A 21,950-nucleotide genomic window follows, 5' to 3' on the forward strand; every position below is an offset into this window, starting at 1 on the left:
TTGAATTGTTTAATATAATGTTTGTATTATATTATTTGAAATGAGAAGTTATTTGACCTGAAATATGCATACTCTAATTAGGGTAAGCTTTTTATTTTCACTTTTTAGGTATTAAAATGAGATGCACAAGTGCAAACATATACAAACATATATATATATATATACACCAAAGAGGAAATGTTCTTTGTCTTTTCATGCATTAATTCATCCAACCAAGATTCATGGAGTAGTTTTCCAGGCACTGTGCAAGACAGAGAAGGCCAGGCATTCACTGGGCTTAATTTCAAAATGTAACAATTTGAATCATGCAAAGATATCAAGGAAAGCTATTAGAACTCTATGGCAAAATGAAATTTGAATAATCTGCATTCAGTTATTTCCTTCAGAAATAACTTTCACATTTTAATTAGTATATTCATTTCCATGAATTAATACACATTTTCATCAATAGTCAAGGCATAAATTTTGGAGGGAACTTAATGTACTGGCTAATAACATGGACTCTAAACTCTTGAGAACACTCTTTGGGCTCCCGAGGCTGGAGTAAACTGCCTGAGTTCAAATCCTGGCTCCACTACTTACCACCTGTGTAACTTCAGGTAGGTTAGTTACTCAATCTCTGTGCCTCAGCTTCCCCAAATGCAAAAATGAGATTAATAATACTTTACCTCATAAGTTGTAGAGGGGTAAACTTAGCTAATATACTTAAAGCTCTTACAAGAAATCTTGGCTGAGAATAATCACTAAATAATAGTTGTCAATGTTAGTTCTAGGGCTAACATAACTTCTGTGTAACAAAAGGAATGAGCTAAACACTTGTGAAGACAATTACAGTTCTTTATTCCATGTGTCATCTTTATCTTTCAGGTAGAAGAATTATAAAGTTCAACGGCAAAAACAAAATTGCTATTTAAAGTAGAGTTGATTTTTATTAACTTTGGTTCTGTCAGGAGAGTAGCCATAGACTTTAAATCTGGAGAGGACCCTAGAAGTCATATAACTCAACCCCTCACTTTACACATAAGGAAACTTAAGACCAGAAATGTCATGATTTTACTCAAGTTAGCAAGGAGCTTCGATGTCTTGATTCCAAGGCCAGGACATCTTCCATTACTCCATTCTTGTCTTTCCTTTCTCTACATTTATGCTGTGTAGATCAGTACTCCATAGTGTTCACAGGCTTTGGCATCAGATAAACCTGGGTGTTAATCCTGTTTCTGCCACTTACTAGTTATGTGAGGTTAGATAATTTACTTAACCTCTGCAAGTCCATTTCCTCTCCTGTGAAATGGGGGCAATATCACTTAGAGCACAGGGCTCTTAAAATGGACTAAGATGGCATACATGCAGTGCCTACCTGGTAGCTCTTTGATAAATATTGGCTGTTGCTGGTATTGCTGTCTGTTGCTTACATTGTTTTAGAGCTGGATGACTTCTACCCAGAGAATATTGCTGGTTAGGATTCTCGAATTTCATAAACAGAATGTCAACATTACCAACTGCTCCTCTTGTTTCCAAAGATCATAAATCTACCCTCAAGCAGCAATGCTTTGTACCTGCATTCTTGGTACTTGTAAGAGATTATAACTGCTGCGGCCCCACTGTGACAAGTGATGTGAAGCAGCGTATCTAAGAAGCTATGTGAACTGTGCCTTTACTGGAAAACTGAAAAGGAGCTGTTTAGAGCCAACCTGTCCAAAAAATTAATAAATAAGTAGTATGACAACATGAAAGTGGAGGTGACCTTAGCACATATCCTGAACTTAACATCATATGTTACTCACTACATAAATAGCTATTGGGCAAAAATCTTGTTGAAAATATTGATCATTCCATCACTCACTGTTCTGCAGTAAATCTCAAGTGAGAAGTTGCTTTGAAAATTTAGTGCCTGGGGAACAAAATGGTCTCTTTTGAGAAACTGGTGTTTTGTTTTACTTCCTGTAATGAGAACTGTTTATTTTCTTTTATGTCATTTTCTGCCCTATCTGGCATGTAAACTCAGGCAGTTTACTCAAAATCCAATTTGAAGCTTAGTTATAGTATGTTACACTAAACCAATCAGAAATTTCCTTTTCCCTGATACTCATGTGTTATTTTATTTAATTTATTGATTATACTCACTTCAAAACCTGTATGGAAAGAGATAAAAATGACAAAGTTGATGGATTCATGGAGCTTTTCCTTCAAGGCAGTAGTTCTGAAACATCAGTGCAGTTCTTATTTAAAAGCATAGCTCCAAGATGCAGTCCCAGAGCTTCAGGTCTGACAGGTCTGTGTTAAATACTTTTAATAACGTCCTAAATGATTCTTACGCAGGTAGTCTATCAACCACATTCTGACAAACACTAACAAGGATTTCTACTTGGAATGTTTTTATTCCAGTTGGAGCTTAAAAATTTAAGGAGAAAATTAGCTTACCCATAATTAGTAAGATAAATGTCAGGATAGCTTCAAATTTATTCATTTGTTGAGTACCTACTATATTCCGTGTAATGAGGTAACTTCTAAGGATACAGAGATAAATGAGACATGGTTTATTTAGTGAGGAAGATAGACATGCAAGGAAGTAATTCACTATATTTGCAATGATGGAAGTCTGTACAGAATACACACACAGGCCAAGGGAGATAGTGAGAGGTCAGGGGAAGCTTCAGAAAGGTGAGGTCCAACAGGGCTTTGATTGATGAATCGCAACCAGCTCATAGTACAGGTCATATCACAATGAGGAAGGGAAAACGCAGGTTTATCATGCAAGCACAGCTGACACTGACTCATAACCAGGGAGAAAAGGAAGGACTAGAGAATTTGGGACAGTGGTATTATGAAAACCACAGTGAGCTGCGATTTGACTCACAGGCTCCCACTGAGATTATACTCTATGGTATAGAAAGGTCTTGGATATAATTTTTAAATGGGTTTATATCTAGTATCTCATCATCATGGGAACCTACAATGTGGAGGCCTGTGGCCCTATTTGGGCATCTAGATCCCATCTCAAAGGTCACAGAAATGTTCCCAATTCAAGCCACTTTAGACAACCAGGATACTATGGTGTCCCATGTGATCAAGGTTATGGCTCCTGCTTCTTTTCCCAGCTAAAATTTCTGGTTAGCTAAAAATAAATAAATAAAATATTAACAAAAAATAAATTCTGGTTTTTAATAAACTTTAGCTTTTTTGACTGCTGTCACAGCTCAGGTATCTTTCTTTTTGTGAAAGTAAGTAAAAAATGTTATTTGAAAATACACTATGATTTTGATAAATGTACCATGATTATATAAGATGTTAGTATTAGAGGGAGTTGAATGAAGAATACCTAGAAACTCTGTATACTATCTTTGCTATTCTTCTGTAAATCTAAAAGTATTTCTTAATAAAAACCTTTTAAAAGGGTAAAGTAAAAAAGGTTTTTGTACTGGTAATTAAGCAAGTTAGCATCTCCTCCCATTAAAACCAGGAAAAATATATTTTTTTTAAAGAATGACAAAAGTGAATCGGAACTGAAGTCCAACGTTTTTATTGGCTTACAATAAAACCAATATTTTATTAGTGGTTAAACCACTAATAAATCTTCAGAATTACTTTAACAAAAATATTTTTAACAGTTGGTCTATCAGGTATAGGGGATCAATTGAGGGGAAAGAGGGGGCATCTGTAATACTTTCAACAATAAAGAGAAATTAAAAAATGATAATAATAAGAAAGAAAAAAAAAAATAGTTGGTCTATCTACATCTGAAACTGAAACGAAAAAAAGTTAACTTTGTGTGGCTCGTCCCTGAACTAACTGGTAAACACTTCGGGCCTGCAGTCTCTATTCACCGCCCATATTTACAAGCTAGGAAAATGTTATTATGTCAAAGGCCATAGAAATGTTTCCAACCCAAGCCACTTTAGAGGATGGTGATGTCAAAGAGAAGGGCCAGCCTCCTTTGAGCAGAGTGGCTGTCTGTGAGGGCGCTGCCTCCATTTTCTAAGGGACTTACATTTGGATTCCTTCTAGATGGAGCCCCAGAGGATAAACCTCCTCAAGCACAGCTCTACTTCAAAGGGGGCAGAAATGTAAACGGCAGTGCTCACCAAGGTCTGGGTTGTTTGCTTTAGCTTCCAAGAAGTCAGGAAAGGAAAACCAGGTACTGAGTTCAGTTTATCGTTATGTATATCAGGTTTTCTTTTAATGAGTGGAAAACAAAACAAGAATAATCAGTTCAGAAGCCACGTACCACAGAGCCTCAATGTGACCACTCTTCAACTATCCCTGGGCCAAATTTTCTTTTAAGTAAAAAAATAAAAACAACTGAAATGACTCTTTTTGTTCTTTGTGATGCCTGTCTTCTAACAGGCATCCCAATTCAATACTTTCTAAAATAGGATGCTAGATGAGACAAATGTAGCCTTTACAAACAGATTTTTAAAATGTAGCACTGATTAGTGTCCATGTTTTAATAACAAGGTATGAGGAATGGATTTCCCTTTCTACAGTGTGATTTCTCTCTCTTTTTCGATATTTGAAGAATGGATTTAAGCACACGCTTAATACCTACAGAAAGGGTACTCAACATGATCAATATCTGCAATGAAGCCAGCTAAGACAGACTGAACTGAAAAAGTAAAATAAAATAAAAATACTTCTCTTTAAAGTCAGGTGGAGGAAACAGCTTTCATGAGCCCAGAAGACATTCTAGAGATAAAAATAGCTCCGGGAAGAAGGAAGAAGGAAGGAAGGGAGGGAGGGGACAGAAGACCTGCCTTCAGTACTTTCTAGTTGTGTGTTAGTTGCTGTAAGAGTTGCTTTATACAAATCATCTCATCTTCTCCATAATTCTATGAGTTGGGAGTTGTTATCTACCTTTTCTACATTAAGAAAATGAAGTTCAGAGAAATTGAGCACTACAGTAGCCCAGATTAAACAGCTAGTAAGCAGTAAAATGAGGATTCAAACCCAGGTCCACCTGCCTGGATTGTTTTAAGGGTACTGGGTATGACTAACTGTAAGGAAACAATCCTATGAATCTGGTTTTGATTTCCCAATTTCTGAGTACATCTTTAGAAAATATCTACAATGGTGTTCTTAGAGTACCATATAGTCAGGGATTTCTTTAAGATATTGACTATGAAGAAAATTGTAAACAATGGCATCCTACAAAGAGCAAAAACGTGTGCTGTCTCCACCTCGGTGAGACGTCTACTATAGGTGGCTAAATTCCTATTATCTTCATAGCACTCCTCACTCTTGCAGTCAAAAGAATGCAAACCATCCCACAGTTGTGCCTGTTTTCTTCTCTAGGTTGTTTCTTTCTCTCCAGAAGGTCTATACAACCAGTATAATTTTACTAACTGTATTTCTTTTATTTCTACCAAGGAACCTTCATGGCTTTCCCTCTTCCTATATAACAATACATTTCCCCACCAAATTCCAGTGAAATGAGTAGGAAAAACTTATTTTATCTTTCTTAGGAATCAAATACAGATTCACATTCAAAATTGCAGAGCTAGGCCTTCACAAGAGCAAGTGTAAAAATGAGTATTGGATATTCATTATTTTCAATGATCTAACTATATTATTATATGAGGGCAAATAAAACTTATGCAAAGTTACATTCATAGACATAGAGTATTTAGAAAGAGTCTTGCATTCTTTGAATTTGTGAGACTCTATGTGTTTGTTAGTTTCAGTTCCAAAAGGTTAAGATGATAAGATAAGAGGCTCAAAAGTGAGCAAGTAGGATGGTGAACTGAGGCCAGCATGCTTGGACAAATAAAAGTATTTTATAAAATTTTTTTGATTCAGTGGATCGAAGTAGGAACTAGGTCTTACAGGTGATAATTATAAGGAGACTGGTTTTCATTTGATTTAGAGCATTTTTTAAACAGAGTTGTTTAAAATGCGTTGGTTTGATAGTACTTAGTTCCCCATATATCAAAGTATTCAAGAAAACTGATATACTATTTAACTTGGATGTTGATTAACCTCAGATTATTCCAATAAGAGAAGTGTCTGATTCTCTGTTCTAAATGTCTGACTGAACAATCCCAAGAAAGAACAGAAGAAAAATGCATTGCTAATTCAACTCTTTTTTTCTAAGTATTTTCTTTTTTTCTACAAGATTATACTGGACTTTACGGGGAAAAAACACATACACACACAAAGTAAAGTAGGCTATGCTGCTCCCTCCTCCCACTCCCCAAAAGAGATTGCAAATCAATTTGGAAGAAAAGACCACAGATGCATTACACGTAAAGCAGTTAGATGAGAATTTAGAAATCAAATGGGAATAAGGCCCACGAACTAGGAAATTTTAAAACTGATAAGTGGTAAAAACAGTAACTTCAGAAGTTAGGGGGAATCATAGTAGTCTACGCAAGTAGGCTACATGGAAAAAATAGGACTATAGTTTGCCCTTGAAATGACAGTCTCAGACACCGAATCGGAGTGTACTTAAGCTTAAATAGATTTTGCAGATGATGCCTGCATAATTTTCTCTAATTTAAAGTAACCTCAATTGTGTGTGAATGTGTGCACATGTGTGTATATTAACATATAAGCATATACAAATACGTATGTATAAAGATGTGTATTTGCACTGATGCATGGAAAGGAATTTTTAGAGTCTACATATGAAAATGTAACTTCTGGTAAAACTTCTAAACCTCACTCTAGGAAATGGCAACTCTTAGACATTCACCTCTTGAGCTGGTTCTATAGATCTGCAGTGGAGGAAATGAGCGCATTCTTTCAAAACTGTGCACTGCTCCCAATTCCAAAAAATTCAAGCAAAACGAACAACAGTCACAACAGTAACAACAAAGTGAAAAAGAGCAAAGGAAAATCCGCAGAGCGCACTTTGAGTACAGTCCAGTCAGAGACCACCAGAGCAAAATTGAAAGGAGTGTCAGAAAGTACCTCACCTGCTCCAGAACCCAAAGAAGGGAAGTGTCAGGGCAAAAAAGAATGCGTAAATAAGATGCTCAAAACCTACTGAGGCCTCACTCCAGTGGGATAAAAGTTGGCAGATAAAGCAGCTAGGAAATAAGACACCCTCTGTGGGAGGAGTCCCGTGCCCATCTCAGCCACTCACACATACTCTGCTGATGAAAAAAAATAACTGCGTTTTTTCCAACCTTGGAAATAAGCACAATTGTGCTGCAGAACTAGAAAGACATGCCCAGCCCGAAAGCATTCAAATGAAAATTTTCAGGCCTAATCTGGTGAAACCAAGGACCTTCATTTATTTATTCTGACTGAGGTCTGTTGCAAACAGGGAATCTCTGCAGTTTTCAAGTGTCCAGATGACCAGTTTTAAGTATGGGGAAAACTCATATGTATCCAATAACTATGCTTTACCTGTTAGGGATATTGTAAAAAAAAAAAAAATTAATTGCTTTGTTTAGAGCTACGTTTGACAGACAACCGCCACATCTCCTTTTAACCATAAATCTATTCAATTTAGACATGTTGACAAAAGAATATCCAAACCTATAGAAAAGTTTTATCAGAGTGTTTTTGAGCCAAGTTTTTAGGATATGCCCGGAAGCAAGATCTCAATGGATTTTTTTAAATGTTCTGAAGATGGCAGTTTTCCAGTTCCTTTTATGCATTAGAATCAAAGGAGAAATCGTAAAGAAGTTTCATGAATCCATTAGTGGTAGATTAAGGAGATTGGAGAAAGCAAAGCAGGGAAATCTCTAGGAATGGATAAAAAACAAAATGGAGAAGCACATACTTCATTTATATTGTTGGGTAGAGGATAGTTAATAATTAACATTTACAGCACAGAGATGGTGTTCGGGGAACAAGAAAATAATGAGGGCTTCTGTGGTCTCCTGCTCTGGTGGTCTTATGCTCAGCACCTGTAGTGGTGCCTTCCAGGAATTTAGAAAATTACTCTGACATTTCAAAGGTATGTTATCCTACATGCATGAGAACGGTGGACAGGGCTCACTTAAGGTAGATTCACCTTTACTAAGGAAGCTACAGGCCTGGGACATGACTCCCTGTGTGGTCTGCCCAGTCAGGAATTTATGATCAGACGATCCTGTGTGGTTACTCTCGGTCACTGAGCTTGTCAGGGCTGCCATGTAGCCCCCTGAGCCAGGTTTATTACATAAGGGTTTTTTTGTCCACAGAAGTTTTAAGTAGTCTTTGACTTCGATACTTAAAAAATAAAATAAGAGTATGACACTGACTTGATTGGTGGAGATAGGAAAGGTGCAGACAGAGAAAAGTTTAAATGGGAAATTATAAATTCACTTATGTGTAAGAGGATTGGGTGTTAAGTGTAGACATGAGGCCTTCTCACTGTGATGCTAGGCATGATGCTGGAAATTTTGGCTCTGCATCTGCAGCAAATCCATGTCTCAGATTCCTTGTCTGGAAAATGGGCTGAATAGTATCAATTATGTACAGAGCGCTATGGTCAGGGTTAAATGAGATTATGTATCATGTTTGAAAATATCCATAATCTGTGAAGAACTATACAATGTATTCTTAGCATTAAAAGTAGTTAAGACAGCATTGCTATTTTACACTTATAAACATATGTTGCAGTTAGCTTACCACCAATTTGAAGAAAGGTCTAAACCAACATGAACAAATAAACCTTCCCAGAAAGAAAAATAGAGTTCCATGTGTGCTCAGATCTGCTAGATCTGATATGCTTATATTAAACACTTTGAAACAATTCATTATATCTTTTCTAGGGCTTTTTAAATTTAATAAATTCCCAATTCTGTGTATCCAATTTAGTCATTTTTCCATTTTCTCTGTAGCTTCCTTCACCCGTGGTTTCCTAGGGAATAATGATTTGACCCTCTGTGCTCTCTGAGCAGCCTCTGAGGGTTGAGACAGAGAATCTCTGTTGGTGATAGGCTCTGTGCTGCAGAAACCCCCTAATCCTCTGTTTACCACAACATGAGTCTACTGCCATAGAAATGATAGCTGAGATCCCAGATTCAACATCACTGACCTCACAGAAGGCCTCGTAAGGGAAGAAGCCAAGCTAACAAGAAGAAGCGCAACTTGTAAGAGCAGAGTAGGCAAGTCTGTTACCTTGAAGGAAAGGGTAATTGTCAACATTAAAATAAAAATGCATGAGTGAGCTATGTTGTTGGTATGCTGTAGCTTATTTTCTGTGTCATACAGCTTGACTAAAATAATTGGAAAGTTTACATCATTTAAAGTTTGCTTTTAAAAGGTCAGCAATTTCCCTTGATTACATTTATTTCTTATTGAAATAAGAGATAAGTGGATTCTAATTAATCTTGTTGCACAACTGAGATTCCCTTTTCACGATGTGTTGTTTTTGTTTGTTTTGTCTTATTTCTAATAGAGGAAAGTGAACCTGAGCAAGATAATAAAGGTATTTTTTCTCTTTCTACACTGCTTCTTTTGAAATGTATGATTCTATTCAATTGTTTATTTCTGCTGAGCTTGTAAACAACTCAAAGTGCCTTATTTTGTACAGAAATAACCAACGGTGTATGGGGAATGTTAAGTTAGCATTTAACAAAGCGTTATTATTAGATGGGTTGCTTTATTATATACTTATTGACTTAATATACTAAGTGAAATGGCATCAATCAGCACAAGACTATTGATTTCACACAGACTGGAAAGGAAAGGAGCCTCTGACTAAAAGCCTTTTGGGGGCTGGAAGGTGTTACAATTTTTGAAGAAATGTAGAAGCGTCAAGGTGCTATCCTGGGTTTTTACTGTTATTACTTCAAGAGGACAAGTAGGGTGCAATTGTTCCAAACCAAACCAAATTGAATGTAAATCAATTTTTGATTGTACACAGGTATATATACATACATATATATGTACACACACATACGTGTGTGTGTGTGTGTGTGTATATATATATTGGAAAATGGCTGAAAGTCAAATTTGTTTGGAAAAAACATTCTATTGTACAAGAGTTTTCCTTCCAAGCAAGCACCTTCTGTCTTGATTATGACTCAAATTGTGTGCTGTTCTAACCTAAACTTTTATATTTTTGGATGAAATTCACAAGTTTCCATATAATGCAGTTTGGCCCTAGGAATCAACCTTAGCTGGTATTATTTGAAACGGCACCTCCATATCTCAGTAACTCAATTAGGTAGTTGAGCTGTGTCCTATTTCTAAGTATCAGGCTGTTTACAACTAAATTTAGATAAAATCGTTTCACTTGCTCCTGTGTAATTTTTTTTGTTTAGTTTTGTTTGTGCTTTCAATTTATTCCTATCAGCCACTTTTTATTTAAATCAAGTAACCTTAAAAACTTCTTTAAGGGAAACTAGAAAATGATAAAGAAAACAAAAGGAAATGAAATCCATGCGAGCTTGCTGTGTCCTCTGAAAAAATTGCTCAAACAGCATGTATGTAGGACGTAAGTGTTTCTGTGGTCTTACTCCCTTACTGGGAAAAGAGAGGTCATTCATCTCAAGCCAAATGCTCATTAATTTCAGGACTTAATTTGGGTCCCTTGTCCATTAGCTTTCCACTGCGCCACCAGTACAATTTCAGAGTCAATAATGGCTGTATCTCCTGACTACAAATTCAAGTTACCCCTGACAGTGGTAATCAATAACAAAACTTATGTATTTGAAAGTGCTTCGAAAGATGGAGAGAGAAACAGAGGGATAGAGAAAGCGAGAACATGATATGGTTATATTATAGGGGACTTTGGAATCGCTGGCTGCTTAAGCCCCGTTTTGAGTATGAGATTCTCAACCTGCAGTTAGCACTGTAACTTACCCAATAGAAATTAAAGGCCCAAGCTCATCGCTAGATACCATGAGAGAAAACCCAGGGATCGATAGCCTGTGTCTATTTTCCACATTGTGGATGAACAATAGGAAAGCAAGTGGGAAAGAGCTCCCAGTGAACTGGAGAAAGATGGATAACGCTATTGAAAGAAGACCAGATAATTTTTTTTCTTTCAAAAGCCATACCAAAACAGTTGCAGATACTTTCCAAATTACTATGTCATACTCCTTCTACTAAGCAGCATGTTTATGTAACAAAAACACTTTGATATTGTCTTTCATGCAAATAAAATACAAGTAGGAATATTCAGTGGACATTTTACTTGATATGAAACATATCACATGACTTTGAAAATTAATGACCTAGAATGTAATTTCAGTTTGTGGCTACCACTAAAATAATGGGAGTTTATTACCGAACTATGTCTACGAAAGCAAAAGGCAAGGGCATAAAATATTATATGTACAATATAATGGGCAGTTTAAAAGATTCCATAATGGTTTAAAGAACACTGAATTTGAAGTCAAAAGACTTGAGTTCAAGTTTCTCACCCATTAGTTTTATTACTTTGGGAAAGCAACTTAAATGAACTGGGATTTAGTTTCTATGTCCATTTAATAAGAGCAGGAATATAGCTGATCTCTGAAGCTCTTCCAAGTTTAGTAATTTTGTGATTCTAAGTCTCCTTCAATCTGCTGTACATTCTGAGACTCATTTCCACTCTTCAGATACAGGTAAAATTTCTTCTCACATCTAAAGAACTTCCTCTTATCAAATCAGCAGGGATTCAGCCTCAGAAAGGAATATAAATGACTCATTTTTCTGTCCACACTTTGCCTAAAGTATTCCTTTTCTTTTTGGCCCAGTATGCTCATTTCATACCCTGAAAAGTGTGACAGATTTTGTCTGTATGATACAGTTGAATGTGTAAAACATTAATTATTCATTAATTCAGTTAAATATTATTACTTTGGTCAGGCACTCTTCTAGGTACTGAATGAAACAGGGAAGGTTTTTGGTTGTTGACAACTCACAATCTATGGGGGGTAGATAAACAATAGATAAAAATAAATAATTTCAGATATCAGTAAGGCCTGCAAAGACAATAAAATAGGGTGATGAAAAAGTGAATGGGGGGAGGGTTCCACTTAATTTTGGGTGATCAAGGAGGGCCTTTCTGAGCAAATGACACTGAGACAGGCCCTTGGATGGGGCAAGGAACCTGCCCCTTGAAGACCTGGGGGATGAGTGCTCTAGGATGAGGCAAGCATAAGAGCAAGCTTGGCATGTGCTGGAGTGCTGAGAAACGGAAGGTCATAGCATGAATGACTTAGAAGCCAGGGCATTGCATCTGGTATAATCCTTATGACAGAGGAAACAAGGAAGATTTTATGCAAGAGAACAGGATCTGATTTGTATTTTTTAAAAGCCACTCTAGCTTGACCATTCCACATGGGAGAGTCACTCACCATTTCTATTTTCCTAACAGTTTTTGCCAGAATCCTGCGGGCTCCTGAATCCCACAATGTCACCTTTGGCTCCTTTGTGACCCTGCGCTGCACAGCAACAGGCATCCCCGTCCCCACCATCACCTGGATTGAAAACGGGAATACTGTGAGTGCCACCTGTGTGGGGACTGACTTATCTGGGGAAGACTCACTGGTGGTGAGTTTCAGGACAGACCACATATCTGTAGAGTTACCCTGATCTCTGTCATTGGTGCCCCCTGAACCCCCACTTTTCAGAGCCTCCTAATATTTTCATCCTAGAAGTCACTGCCACAGAAATGGAACACCATGGATTTACTTCTTTCCTTGCATCACGTGGAATAGTAGAAAATCAACTTCTTTCCTTATGCCTTTGTATAAAAGGGAAGTGTTAGCAATTCCTTTCCACAAAAGTAAAATAATTCCACAAAACTCATCACTTAAGAATTAGTTCAGCCTGGCCAGTGTGTCTCAGTGGTTGAGCATTGCACCCATGCAACAGGAGGTCACTGGTTTGCTTCTTAGTCAGGGTATATGCTGGGGTTTTGGGCTTAATCGCCAGCAGGGGGCGTGCAGGAAGCAGCCACAGCCGAGAGATGCTGATGTTTCTATATCTCTCTCCTCCCTTCCTCTCTCTCTAAAATCAATAAAAACATTAAAAGAAAAAAAAAAAGAATTCGTTCACTGCTGAAATCTCCTTTGATGAAAGTAATCCATAATTAGAACCCATATCTGTCAGGTCAACAGATTGTTTCTTTCATTTTTTTATACTGGTTATATTAAGTGATTACTATAAGTCAGGCCCTTTTCTAAGCACTTTACATATAAGCATTAATTTATTTATTCTACAAATACATATTGAGCATCTTCTGGGCATCAGGCACTATTCTAGGCATTGTGAATACAGGAGCAAACAAAACAAGTTTCCTGCCCTCGAAGAGCTTACCTTCTGATGGGGAAAGACAAACCATAAAAGAAAACAGAGGAGAATATATATTCTATGTGAACAGTGTCACGGGCTACGTAGAAGAGCAAAGCCAGAAAATGAGACAAAACATGCAACATTAGGAGAAAGACAGCATTTCCAATAGAGTGTCAGGAAGTCTCATTATGATGAAGACATCTGAGCTAAGATCTAAAGGAGCTAAAGGAAGAGGCTACAGAGATAACTGGGGATAACCGGGGGAAATCTGAATAAGGGTGCACGTGGTATGTGAGAAGAACAGCAGGTACGACAGTGTGGCTCGAGGTGAGAGAGCAAAATGGAAACAGGTAAACGGTGCTTTTAGCGGTTGTGGATTATATAGGCTTGTGTAGATTATTGTAACAGTTTTGGCTTTTATTTTAGTTTAAGACCTACTTCTGTTGTATGTTTTCCTGCTGACTCTTGTTCATTGTGTTTTGTTTCCTTATGTGCCTAGTTCTTTTTGACTACCTACTGTGTATTGTTTCGATTAAAAAAAAAAAAAAAAAAGTCAGGGATTAATTTGAGGTCTAGGTAAAGGTACTTTATTTTTGATCATTTACGATTTTATTTCTCTTTTGGGAGTTCAGATGGAAAAGGAAGGCTTTAACATGTAGACTAAGATTATAATTGTAACTCAGGTGTTGAATAACCATGATATGCACATAATACAACCTTATTTAATACTTTCTTTGCCATTTTAAGTTTATTCAGCAGGGCAAGTTCTTTTTTCACCACTGAGGCCTGCATGATTTTTCTGGTAACTTTCAGGTGATTTAAATCCACTAACAGCATACCAACTGAGTCATTTTAAGTGTCTAATCCCAAGTAATAACCAGAGTCTCCAACTGCATTCACAGGTGAGAGCTTTCCCTTTCTTTCATAGGGCTCTAGCAGGTGTGTACCTGCCTTCCATAAAAGTCTTGTGGTTGGCTTCTTAGCTCATGCTCATTCATCACCCCCCCCTTTCCTAACTACTTTTCATGACTCAAACACATTTGGGGTGGGAAGAAGGGAGGAGCAGTAATTAGAGTGGAAAATTTCTAATTTAGTTAAGTTTGAATAAAATTAACTAAGTTTAGTTAAGTCTAACTTGACTTTTAAGTTTGCTTTCCAACCCTGTACCTGACAAGTATTTAAAAATGGACTCTTCAGAAGTCAGGAAATATTCAAGATGACACCGGTGACGCATTTTCCTCAGATGGCTATTGCTCTCTTATTCCTCAATTTGTTAGTTGATGGGGAGTCTCTCTGAAGGTCCTTTAGAAAGATTTGAAAATGGCTCCAGCTCAGATCTTTTAAAAACCTTTGTATGTACAGTACAAACTTTGGGGTCCAGACCACTGAACAGAGCTACTACCTCTTTGCTCCCTCCATTGAAGCTGCCAGGTAGCCTGACTCGGCCTCTAAGATTTTACAGGTGGGAATTGTCTGCTGTGTCAAAAAGCTGCAGGTATGTCAGGGTCCCCAAGATCACCTTCAAGTTTGATGACTCACTAGAAAGACAGAACTCAGGCAAGTTGTTATACTTGCAGTTCTAGTTTATTACAATGAAAGGATACAGGCTAAAATCAGTAAAGGGTGCCTGGCCAAGCATGGCTCAGCAGTTGAGCATCGACCTGGGATCCAGGAGAATGTGGTTCAGGGCACATACCTGGGTTCCAGGCTTGATCCCCAGTCGGGAGCGTGCAGGAGGCAGCCATCAATGACTCTCTCATCACTGATATTTCTCTCTCTCTCTCCCTCTCCACTCCTCTCTCCGAAACCAATAAAGATACATTAAAAAAAAAAAAAAATCAGTTGTTCTCTCCCAGTGGAGTTGCATGGAGATTGCTTAATTCTCTCAGCAATGATGTGTGACAACATGTACAAATTATTATACCAAGGAAACTCATTCAAGCCTTGGTGTCCAGAGTTTTTACTAAGGCTTAGTTTCATAGGCATGGAGGGCTCACAGGACTGATTTTAGCTAATCTCCAGCCCCATCCAAAGGTCAAATTGATACAGCATGGCCTAAGGTCCCTGGTAAAGGGAAAGAGATATTCATCACAATTTACATTGTTAACATGAACTATCTGGCATGGCCCAAGGTCTCAAGTATACAGAGACATGCTTATCAGACAGGCTATTCCCAGGGATAAGGTTATCTCTCAGGAGAAAGTCAAAGGCCAGTTCTTTCTAAGGTGCAGGGTTTGAGTATCTCAAACCTAATGATTAACCCTTTTACTGCACCACAAGGGACATATATGGACTCTCTAGGTGGTCCTATTGAGGACCCTCTTTTATGTCTTAAGGAAATTGGGTGTGTGTTCAATCCAGTCCTCCGGGTACGGTGGGGATGGCTCTCAATCTAGATGAATAACCCAAACCCAAACCCAAACCTTGATTCATGGAAGGAGTTCTCAGCTGTTTTCATTTTTCATGTTTGCAGGCATAGTCTCTGTCCAACTTTTTGGTATCTTGGCTGCAGTGTCCATATATTATCATATTATAATATATTAATGATAGCATTTTAAAGTCCAAGGAGTGTTCCAAATGAGGAAAAAATAAATAAAAGAAAGAGGAGAGGAAAGAAAAGAGAATAACTAGGATACTGTGGAAAACCAAGTGAGTCAGTGTGTGAAATGTGGGTGCATGCTGTAAACCAAGAAAAAGATGCCACACTCGGAGGCTACCCCATCTAATGAAGAAAGTAATTTTACATTAGCACCCCTAAAGCTTACAATATATTTATTTTTGTTTTCATTATTGTTTCTGCTGAAGGGTTTTTTTTCCCTTTTCTAATACTTGAAAAAAAACAAACAGACTTTTCTCATAATTTGTTATTAAAATTGGTTCAGCTTTTCTAAAGGTCTACCATCCATCTCTTTAAAATAAATAAATTGATGTCATTTTATAAGCTTGTAACTTGAAGAAGCTAGAATGAGAATTAGGTGGGGAGTCAGAAGACCTAAATTGTAAATGCTCCTCTCCAGCTAAAGTAATTTTAGGGGAGTCCATTCACCTCTCAGACATTGATTTTTCCCCCGTCTATAATGACGGAGATGTCAGGTGGCTGGAGATGATGTCCAATATGACATCAGAGCTAATGTTCTCTAATTTTGTTAAGTTATAATAAAGTAACTTGTAGTTCTGTTCTTTAGTCCTCTACTTAAATCTCAAGTGTCATTTGAATTTTATTTGGCAATATGTTGTGTGGCTTTTCTGTGGAAGATGTTGTAGTTGTCTTAAGCCTCTCAAGTCAGGTAAAGATACGCAGTAAAAAAACTGGGAGGCTGACAACATGACTTTACTAGTTTGTCTTACTCCACAAAAATAGTAATAAAGAAAAGAATCCAGTGTTTTCAAAAGTCTTTATTAGTTTAGAAGTGGGCAATGTGTGATTATATTTGTTGGAGTTAAGAGTAATAAAAAAGTCGGATGGTTTGAGTTAGTTTTGGTCTTATTGAGATCCAGACTTAATCAGTGAAGATGTGATTCACAGAAAGCAGAAGGCAAAATAGATCCATTGCCTCAGGTTCTAAAACAAACTAATAGTGACTTTCTTCCAGGAAGAAAGCAAAGTACATCTGTAGTTCTCATGGTCAGAGAGAATGTGTTGCTCTTACAGCCAAGTTTTGTTCTTGGTGATACTCTCCAAGTCCAAATGGAAATCGAGATGACTTTGCCTGTGCTGACGCAAATCACAGGAAATGGAGACAATTTCAGGCATTGAATGTGGTGCAAGTAGCAAACCAGAACGTCTATTAAGGAGAACACAAAAGAGCCCACAGTCCTGATATCATTTTGGGTGGACTGAATGAAGATGAATGCATACCCAGGAGCTATTTGGCGCAGAAAAAATAAAACGGAGTTTGAACTGTGGATCTTTACTAACTACAAGTTAGTGAACTAACTTCACTAACACTGCTAAGTACAACGGGTCCTCTAAAAGATGTGCATGCTCATTTCTTCCCCCGCTGTGAATATACCAGTAAACTAACACCCTGAACAGTTAGAGCCAAAGAACACAGGAAAGGCTGTGTAAATCAAAGTTACTACATATATCAATTTTTGGTGGAATATCTTAGCCCGTCTGAAAGAGGGCAATATTTATGGCTATGCTGCTCAGAAACATTATGGAAATGTTTCTCAGTCTATTATTTCTTTTTCTATGATGCACAGACAGGCATTATTACCAGTCCCTGAACATGGACCCACTGGACCACATCCTAACAATTCCCTGAGGTATGCAGGGCCACTGAGACCGAAATACCTTTCAAAGGTCTTATGCTAAATTCAAATCATGATGAAGCTATGAGATTATCCAGCACTGTGGGCAGATTCTCTCAGAACAATATGATTAATATATTAATGATATATTTAAATATCCCACAGGTCTATATCACTTTGCCACCTTCTAAAAGGTTTCATGTCCATTTTCTCAGGTGTGACCTATTATGTCTGTTTAATAGAGCTTCCTGTTTGCTTCCTTGTGAGGTCACTATCTCAGAAAGAACACCACACACAGAGCAGAGAGCTGTTTATCCAGCTCCTTCAGGTCAGCATGCCTGGGTGACTTGGAGAAAATAACATATTTACTGTAAACACCAGATAGTCACCTCAATTAAGGTCTTGGTGTTGCTCAGGCAAACCTCCGTCAAAACTCACAGCAATAATCTGAACTCATCCCTTTGATCTTTTAAACCTGAAGGGCAAAAAGATTGAAATGCAGGGCAAAGGGTTGTTTTTATTTTTAGGTCATCAAAAATACTAAACTGTTGGTCAGGATGATCCATAAAGAAAGAAAAACAAATTCAAACTATGACTAACAAGGCCTGCTGTGCATGAGTCACAAACCGGATCACTGGATCAAGCCAGGCCTCTGGAAACAGGAGGAAAAGCATTTAGGAGCCACATCCTAACCAAGCAAGGAGCCTCGTAACTTGTTGGTTTATTCGTGCAACTATTTCAACACCTGGATGAAATCCAGGAGAAGGGAGGTCGAGCAGTCTAAAAATCACTTATTTTCCTACCCAGAATGTTTTCATTGACCTTGAGGAGGTGTTTGGGAATGACTGTCTTAGGTGTGAACATGAAAATAGTTGGAGTTCAGTCAGCACTGGGGAATTACTCGTTTCTGAGTTATTTCCAAGGCATTATACTTCTTGAAAGAGATGACTAACTTTGCAGAGGAAGGTAACTGTTCCACAGATTTCACGTCTACAAACTAAAAAGGAATTATACTTACAGACGAAACATCCTTATAGCAAGCATATGGCATGTTGACTAAGCACAGAGGTCTTTAGCTTTTCTCTCATTGTCACTTTGTATTAAAATTCAGGGAAAGTCCGAAATTGTATTTCAAATTGTTCAATCCTTTTGATCTAACTTGGACACTCAGATTCATAAGAAGTTGCATTTCTGATAAATACAATAATTATTTTGATTTGAATTCCCAACTGAGGGTATGTCTCTTAAAGATACTTTTCTCTCCGCCTTGTCAATTTCTCAGAGTACAGGCTGCTTATCTGGGGAAAATGCCACAATACTTGATCTGACCTGGGACATTTCCCCAGTTAAGGTAAAGTAATGTTCACATAAATAGTTTTTATCAGAAGGATGGACACTAGTAATGCAAGTAGAGAATAAAAAGATGAAGAAGCTAATTGGGCAAGCTTTTACTGCCTGATTGTACAGGGAGTGCTTGGTCCCAGGGCCAGCCAGCCACCTGGCTACAGATGGAAGGAAACTCGCTGGTCTCACCCCCTACTAGTCTAAAATCCCCCTTCAGGCAAAACAGTAAAATAACTGGCTCCAAATTTCACATTCCTAGCCTTATTCCCTTCTTCTGGACAGAGAGAGATCTATGTTGAGGCTCATGGGACCCACCTCCCCCGGTCCAACATAAGGTCAAGGCAAACCAAAGCCTAATTCCTTAGTTGTCATTCCATTCAAATTTCCCTCAAACTGGCATTTTCCCCTCATATAAGCAGTGATAACTAAAGAATAGTTATTAAAAAGATGGCATACTGCTGAAGGAAAATGTAAATGACCATTTTGAAAAAATGCCACCACCTTAACAATGGCATATAAGTCAGAAATTGGTTTTGTTCATGTTTGGCTGATTTGTTGAGATTATTGTTGTTACTTTTCTTGTTTTCTAATGACTCTTCATTTGTTCTCACTTGTAGGACTAGGGAAGGCACTATACCAATGATAAAAGCACAGAATTTGGGGTCAGACAAACTAGGGTACCAATTCTAACTCTGCAACATATAGAATGTGCTGGGCAGTGACACCCACAGAGTTGGAATGATGGTGACTAATGAATAAGCACTTACATATATTAACCTGCCAATTATGTGCTAATGTTGCATGAATATCCTGCCTCTTCCAGGACATTTGATTTTCTGACTTAGGTTGTATGGCATTATGTATGTCATGCCTTAGAAACAGAATCGGCTTCACAACCATTCTTCTTGGTAACCGTCCAATATACAATGTGCATTTGTGGGGAACTGAACGGGAGTTAGGAAAATAAATCCAAAAGTATACAACCTCTCATTCTTAATTATCTCTATCTTCAAAAGACAGAGAACGCATCTCGGGGAGTCCACACGGTATATCTTTCCTTCACTTCATTAGTTATCTATTGCTGTATCACAACCATCCAAAGTTTATTGGCTTAAAACAATAACCATTTATCAATGCTCATGAGTCTGCGAGTCAGCTGGGTAGTTTTGTTGATTTGGACAAGGATTGTCTGATCTTGGCTGATCTAGCTCCTCTGCTTGGCAGGTTAACTGGGTGCTGGTTGGTCTAGAATGGTTTTATCATACATCAGGTTGTTGTTGTTGGCTCCAAGCTGGAACAGTGGGAATAACTGGGTCATGTGTGCCTCATTCTCTAGCAGGCTATCTCTGGCTTGCTCACAGAAGGTCACAGGTTCCAAGAACAACAAGACAGCAAAACACATTGTGCAAGAACTTTACAAATCTCTTTGTCTTTTTAAATCATGTCGCAAGGCCAATCTGTAGTCAAAGCATGAAGAAAGATGCTACCTTTTGAGGGAAGAGCTACAAAGTCACATTGCAAGATCATGGGCATACAGACAGAAACGTTTTTATGTTTCTACAATCTACTACATGCCTTTTGATCATAATCCTAATCCTTTCTCTTTCAAGCCTACTGATGCAGCAAATTAGGGAACCTTTGACCTAATTCTATTTTTTTGTTTCTCCCTACTCCACCAGGTTTCTTCCGGGGCCATTCAAGAACGAGTGAAAGACCGAGTGATTGACTCAAGACTGCAGCTGTTTATCACCAAGCCAGGACTCTTCACATGCGTAGCTACCAATAAGCATGGAGAGAAATTCACCACTGCTAAGGCTGCAGCCACCGTCAGTATAGGAGGTAGGAGAGATTTTGACAACTGCGTCGCTCCAGGAGAGGGGAAGAGTTGGCGCTCTACTACAAATACCACACTGGGAGAAAGCATACACATACACGTACACACTTACTCCAGCTGCCTTTGACCTGTTCTGTCTTCCATGCTGAACTCCTGAGGCTGACCTAGATGATTGCTGATTTTGCTGATTTATTGCCACAAAAACTAAATCCTCAGCTACCTACCCAAGTTATGGGTGACAGCTTCCAGAGGCTTGCTTCCCTTCCCTCCCCTTCTGTTTCCCTTCCCTCCCCTTCTCCTCCCCTCCCCTTCCTTCCCCTCCCCTCCCCTCTCCTCCCCTTCTCCTTCCCTCCCCTTCCTTCCTCCTCTCTCTCTGAGTTTATCTAACTCTCCAAGGCTCTCATAGAGTAAGTTTGGCAGGTATTTACCATGGTTATGCGCATTTCTTCATGGCTATTTCTTGAGGGCATTTTTACTTAGGAGTATGTGATCTGCCTTGTGGTCTTTCCCTTTCCTGTTTCATGCAAGTGATAGCAAGACTTATAGGTGTTTCAAGGAAAAAGGCTGACACAAGGAATTCTAGGATATTTGTGTTGGGTTTTGAAGGTTTATTTTTAAAATTTATATGTCCCAAGGGCTTCTGAGGACATTTGTGGAATTCCTGGAGATGAAAATAATCCCTGTATCAGGAAATGCCCAGCATGTTATATTCATAGCATGTCTACTGCGCAAGGGTCAGCTGAGAGATGCTTACGCTCACATGTAATTCAAGCATCGGTAGAACCTGTGCCCAGCACCAGCTTTCCAGAGCCGGACATTTCTTACTACAGTGCCACTTCTTTGATCTGTGCTGATAGGGAAATTTCCAGTAATGTTTGTGATTTTTAACACGAGGTAAACAGAGGCCACAGAAAAATATATAGGGAGCAATGGGCAAAGCTGGACCTCTGAGGCATGCCGGTGAAGGAAGGAGAAGATTCCAAAACCAAGGCTCCCTTCTGTCTTCTTCTCCAGGAATATAGCTGCCTATATTGTCTTAAGACATCATATCAGTTATTCTAACATTTCCACTGATAGGAAATCATTTCTCCCAGAGAAAATGGGTGAGAATCCTAAAAGTAAATTCAACTCAATTTAACAAATAATAGAATGATTAGTAGTTACATAGCACTTTGTTGTTTATAAAATACTCTTATAAGCATATATTACATACACTGGATTCAGGCCATTGTGTTAGGTAAAGGATACAAACTTAATTAACAAATGGGAAAATTAACAACAGAGTCCCTGCCTTTCAGGGACTTTCAATCTAGAAAGGAAGTTAATCAGCCATATATATTATGGCACAGACTATGTT

At 38.2% G+C, this 21,950-nt stretch overlaps 1 protein-coding gene across 6 annotated transcripts in view; it reads left to right on the forward strand.

Annotated features, from left to right (window-relative positions):
* The window catches only part of MUSK (muscle associated receptor tyrosine kinase), a 74,575-nt gene that overhangs the window by 25,251 nt on the left and 27,374 nt on the right, over nt 1–21,950 (forward strand). For 3 of the 6 annotated variants that reach the window (XM_087822821.1, XM_016213724.2, XM_087822824.1), the window contains 3 exons: nt 9,332–9,361; nt 12,242–12,366; nt 20,439–20,598. In XM_087822821.1, coding sequence (XP_087678947.1) covers nt 9,332–9,361; nt 12,242–12,366; nt 20,439–20,598 — 315 coding nt within the window. The remainder of the gene's footprint in view (nt 1–9,331; nt 9,362–12,241; nt 12,367–20,438; nt 20,599–21,950) is intronic. The other 3 variants (XM_087822822.1, XM_087822823.1, XM_087822825.1) reach the window with 1 other exon arrangement.

Source organism: Miniopterus natalensis, chromosome 12 (genome assembly GCF_054644295.1).
Source record: "Miniopterus natalensis isolate mMinNat1 chromosome 12, mMinNat1.hap1, whole genome shotgun sequence".
Lineage (NCBI taxonomy): Eukaryota > Metazoa > Chordata > Mammalia > Chiroptera > Miniopteridae > Miniopterus > Miniopterus natalensis.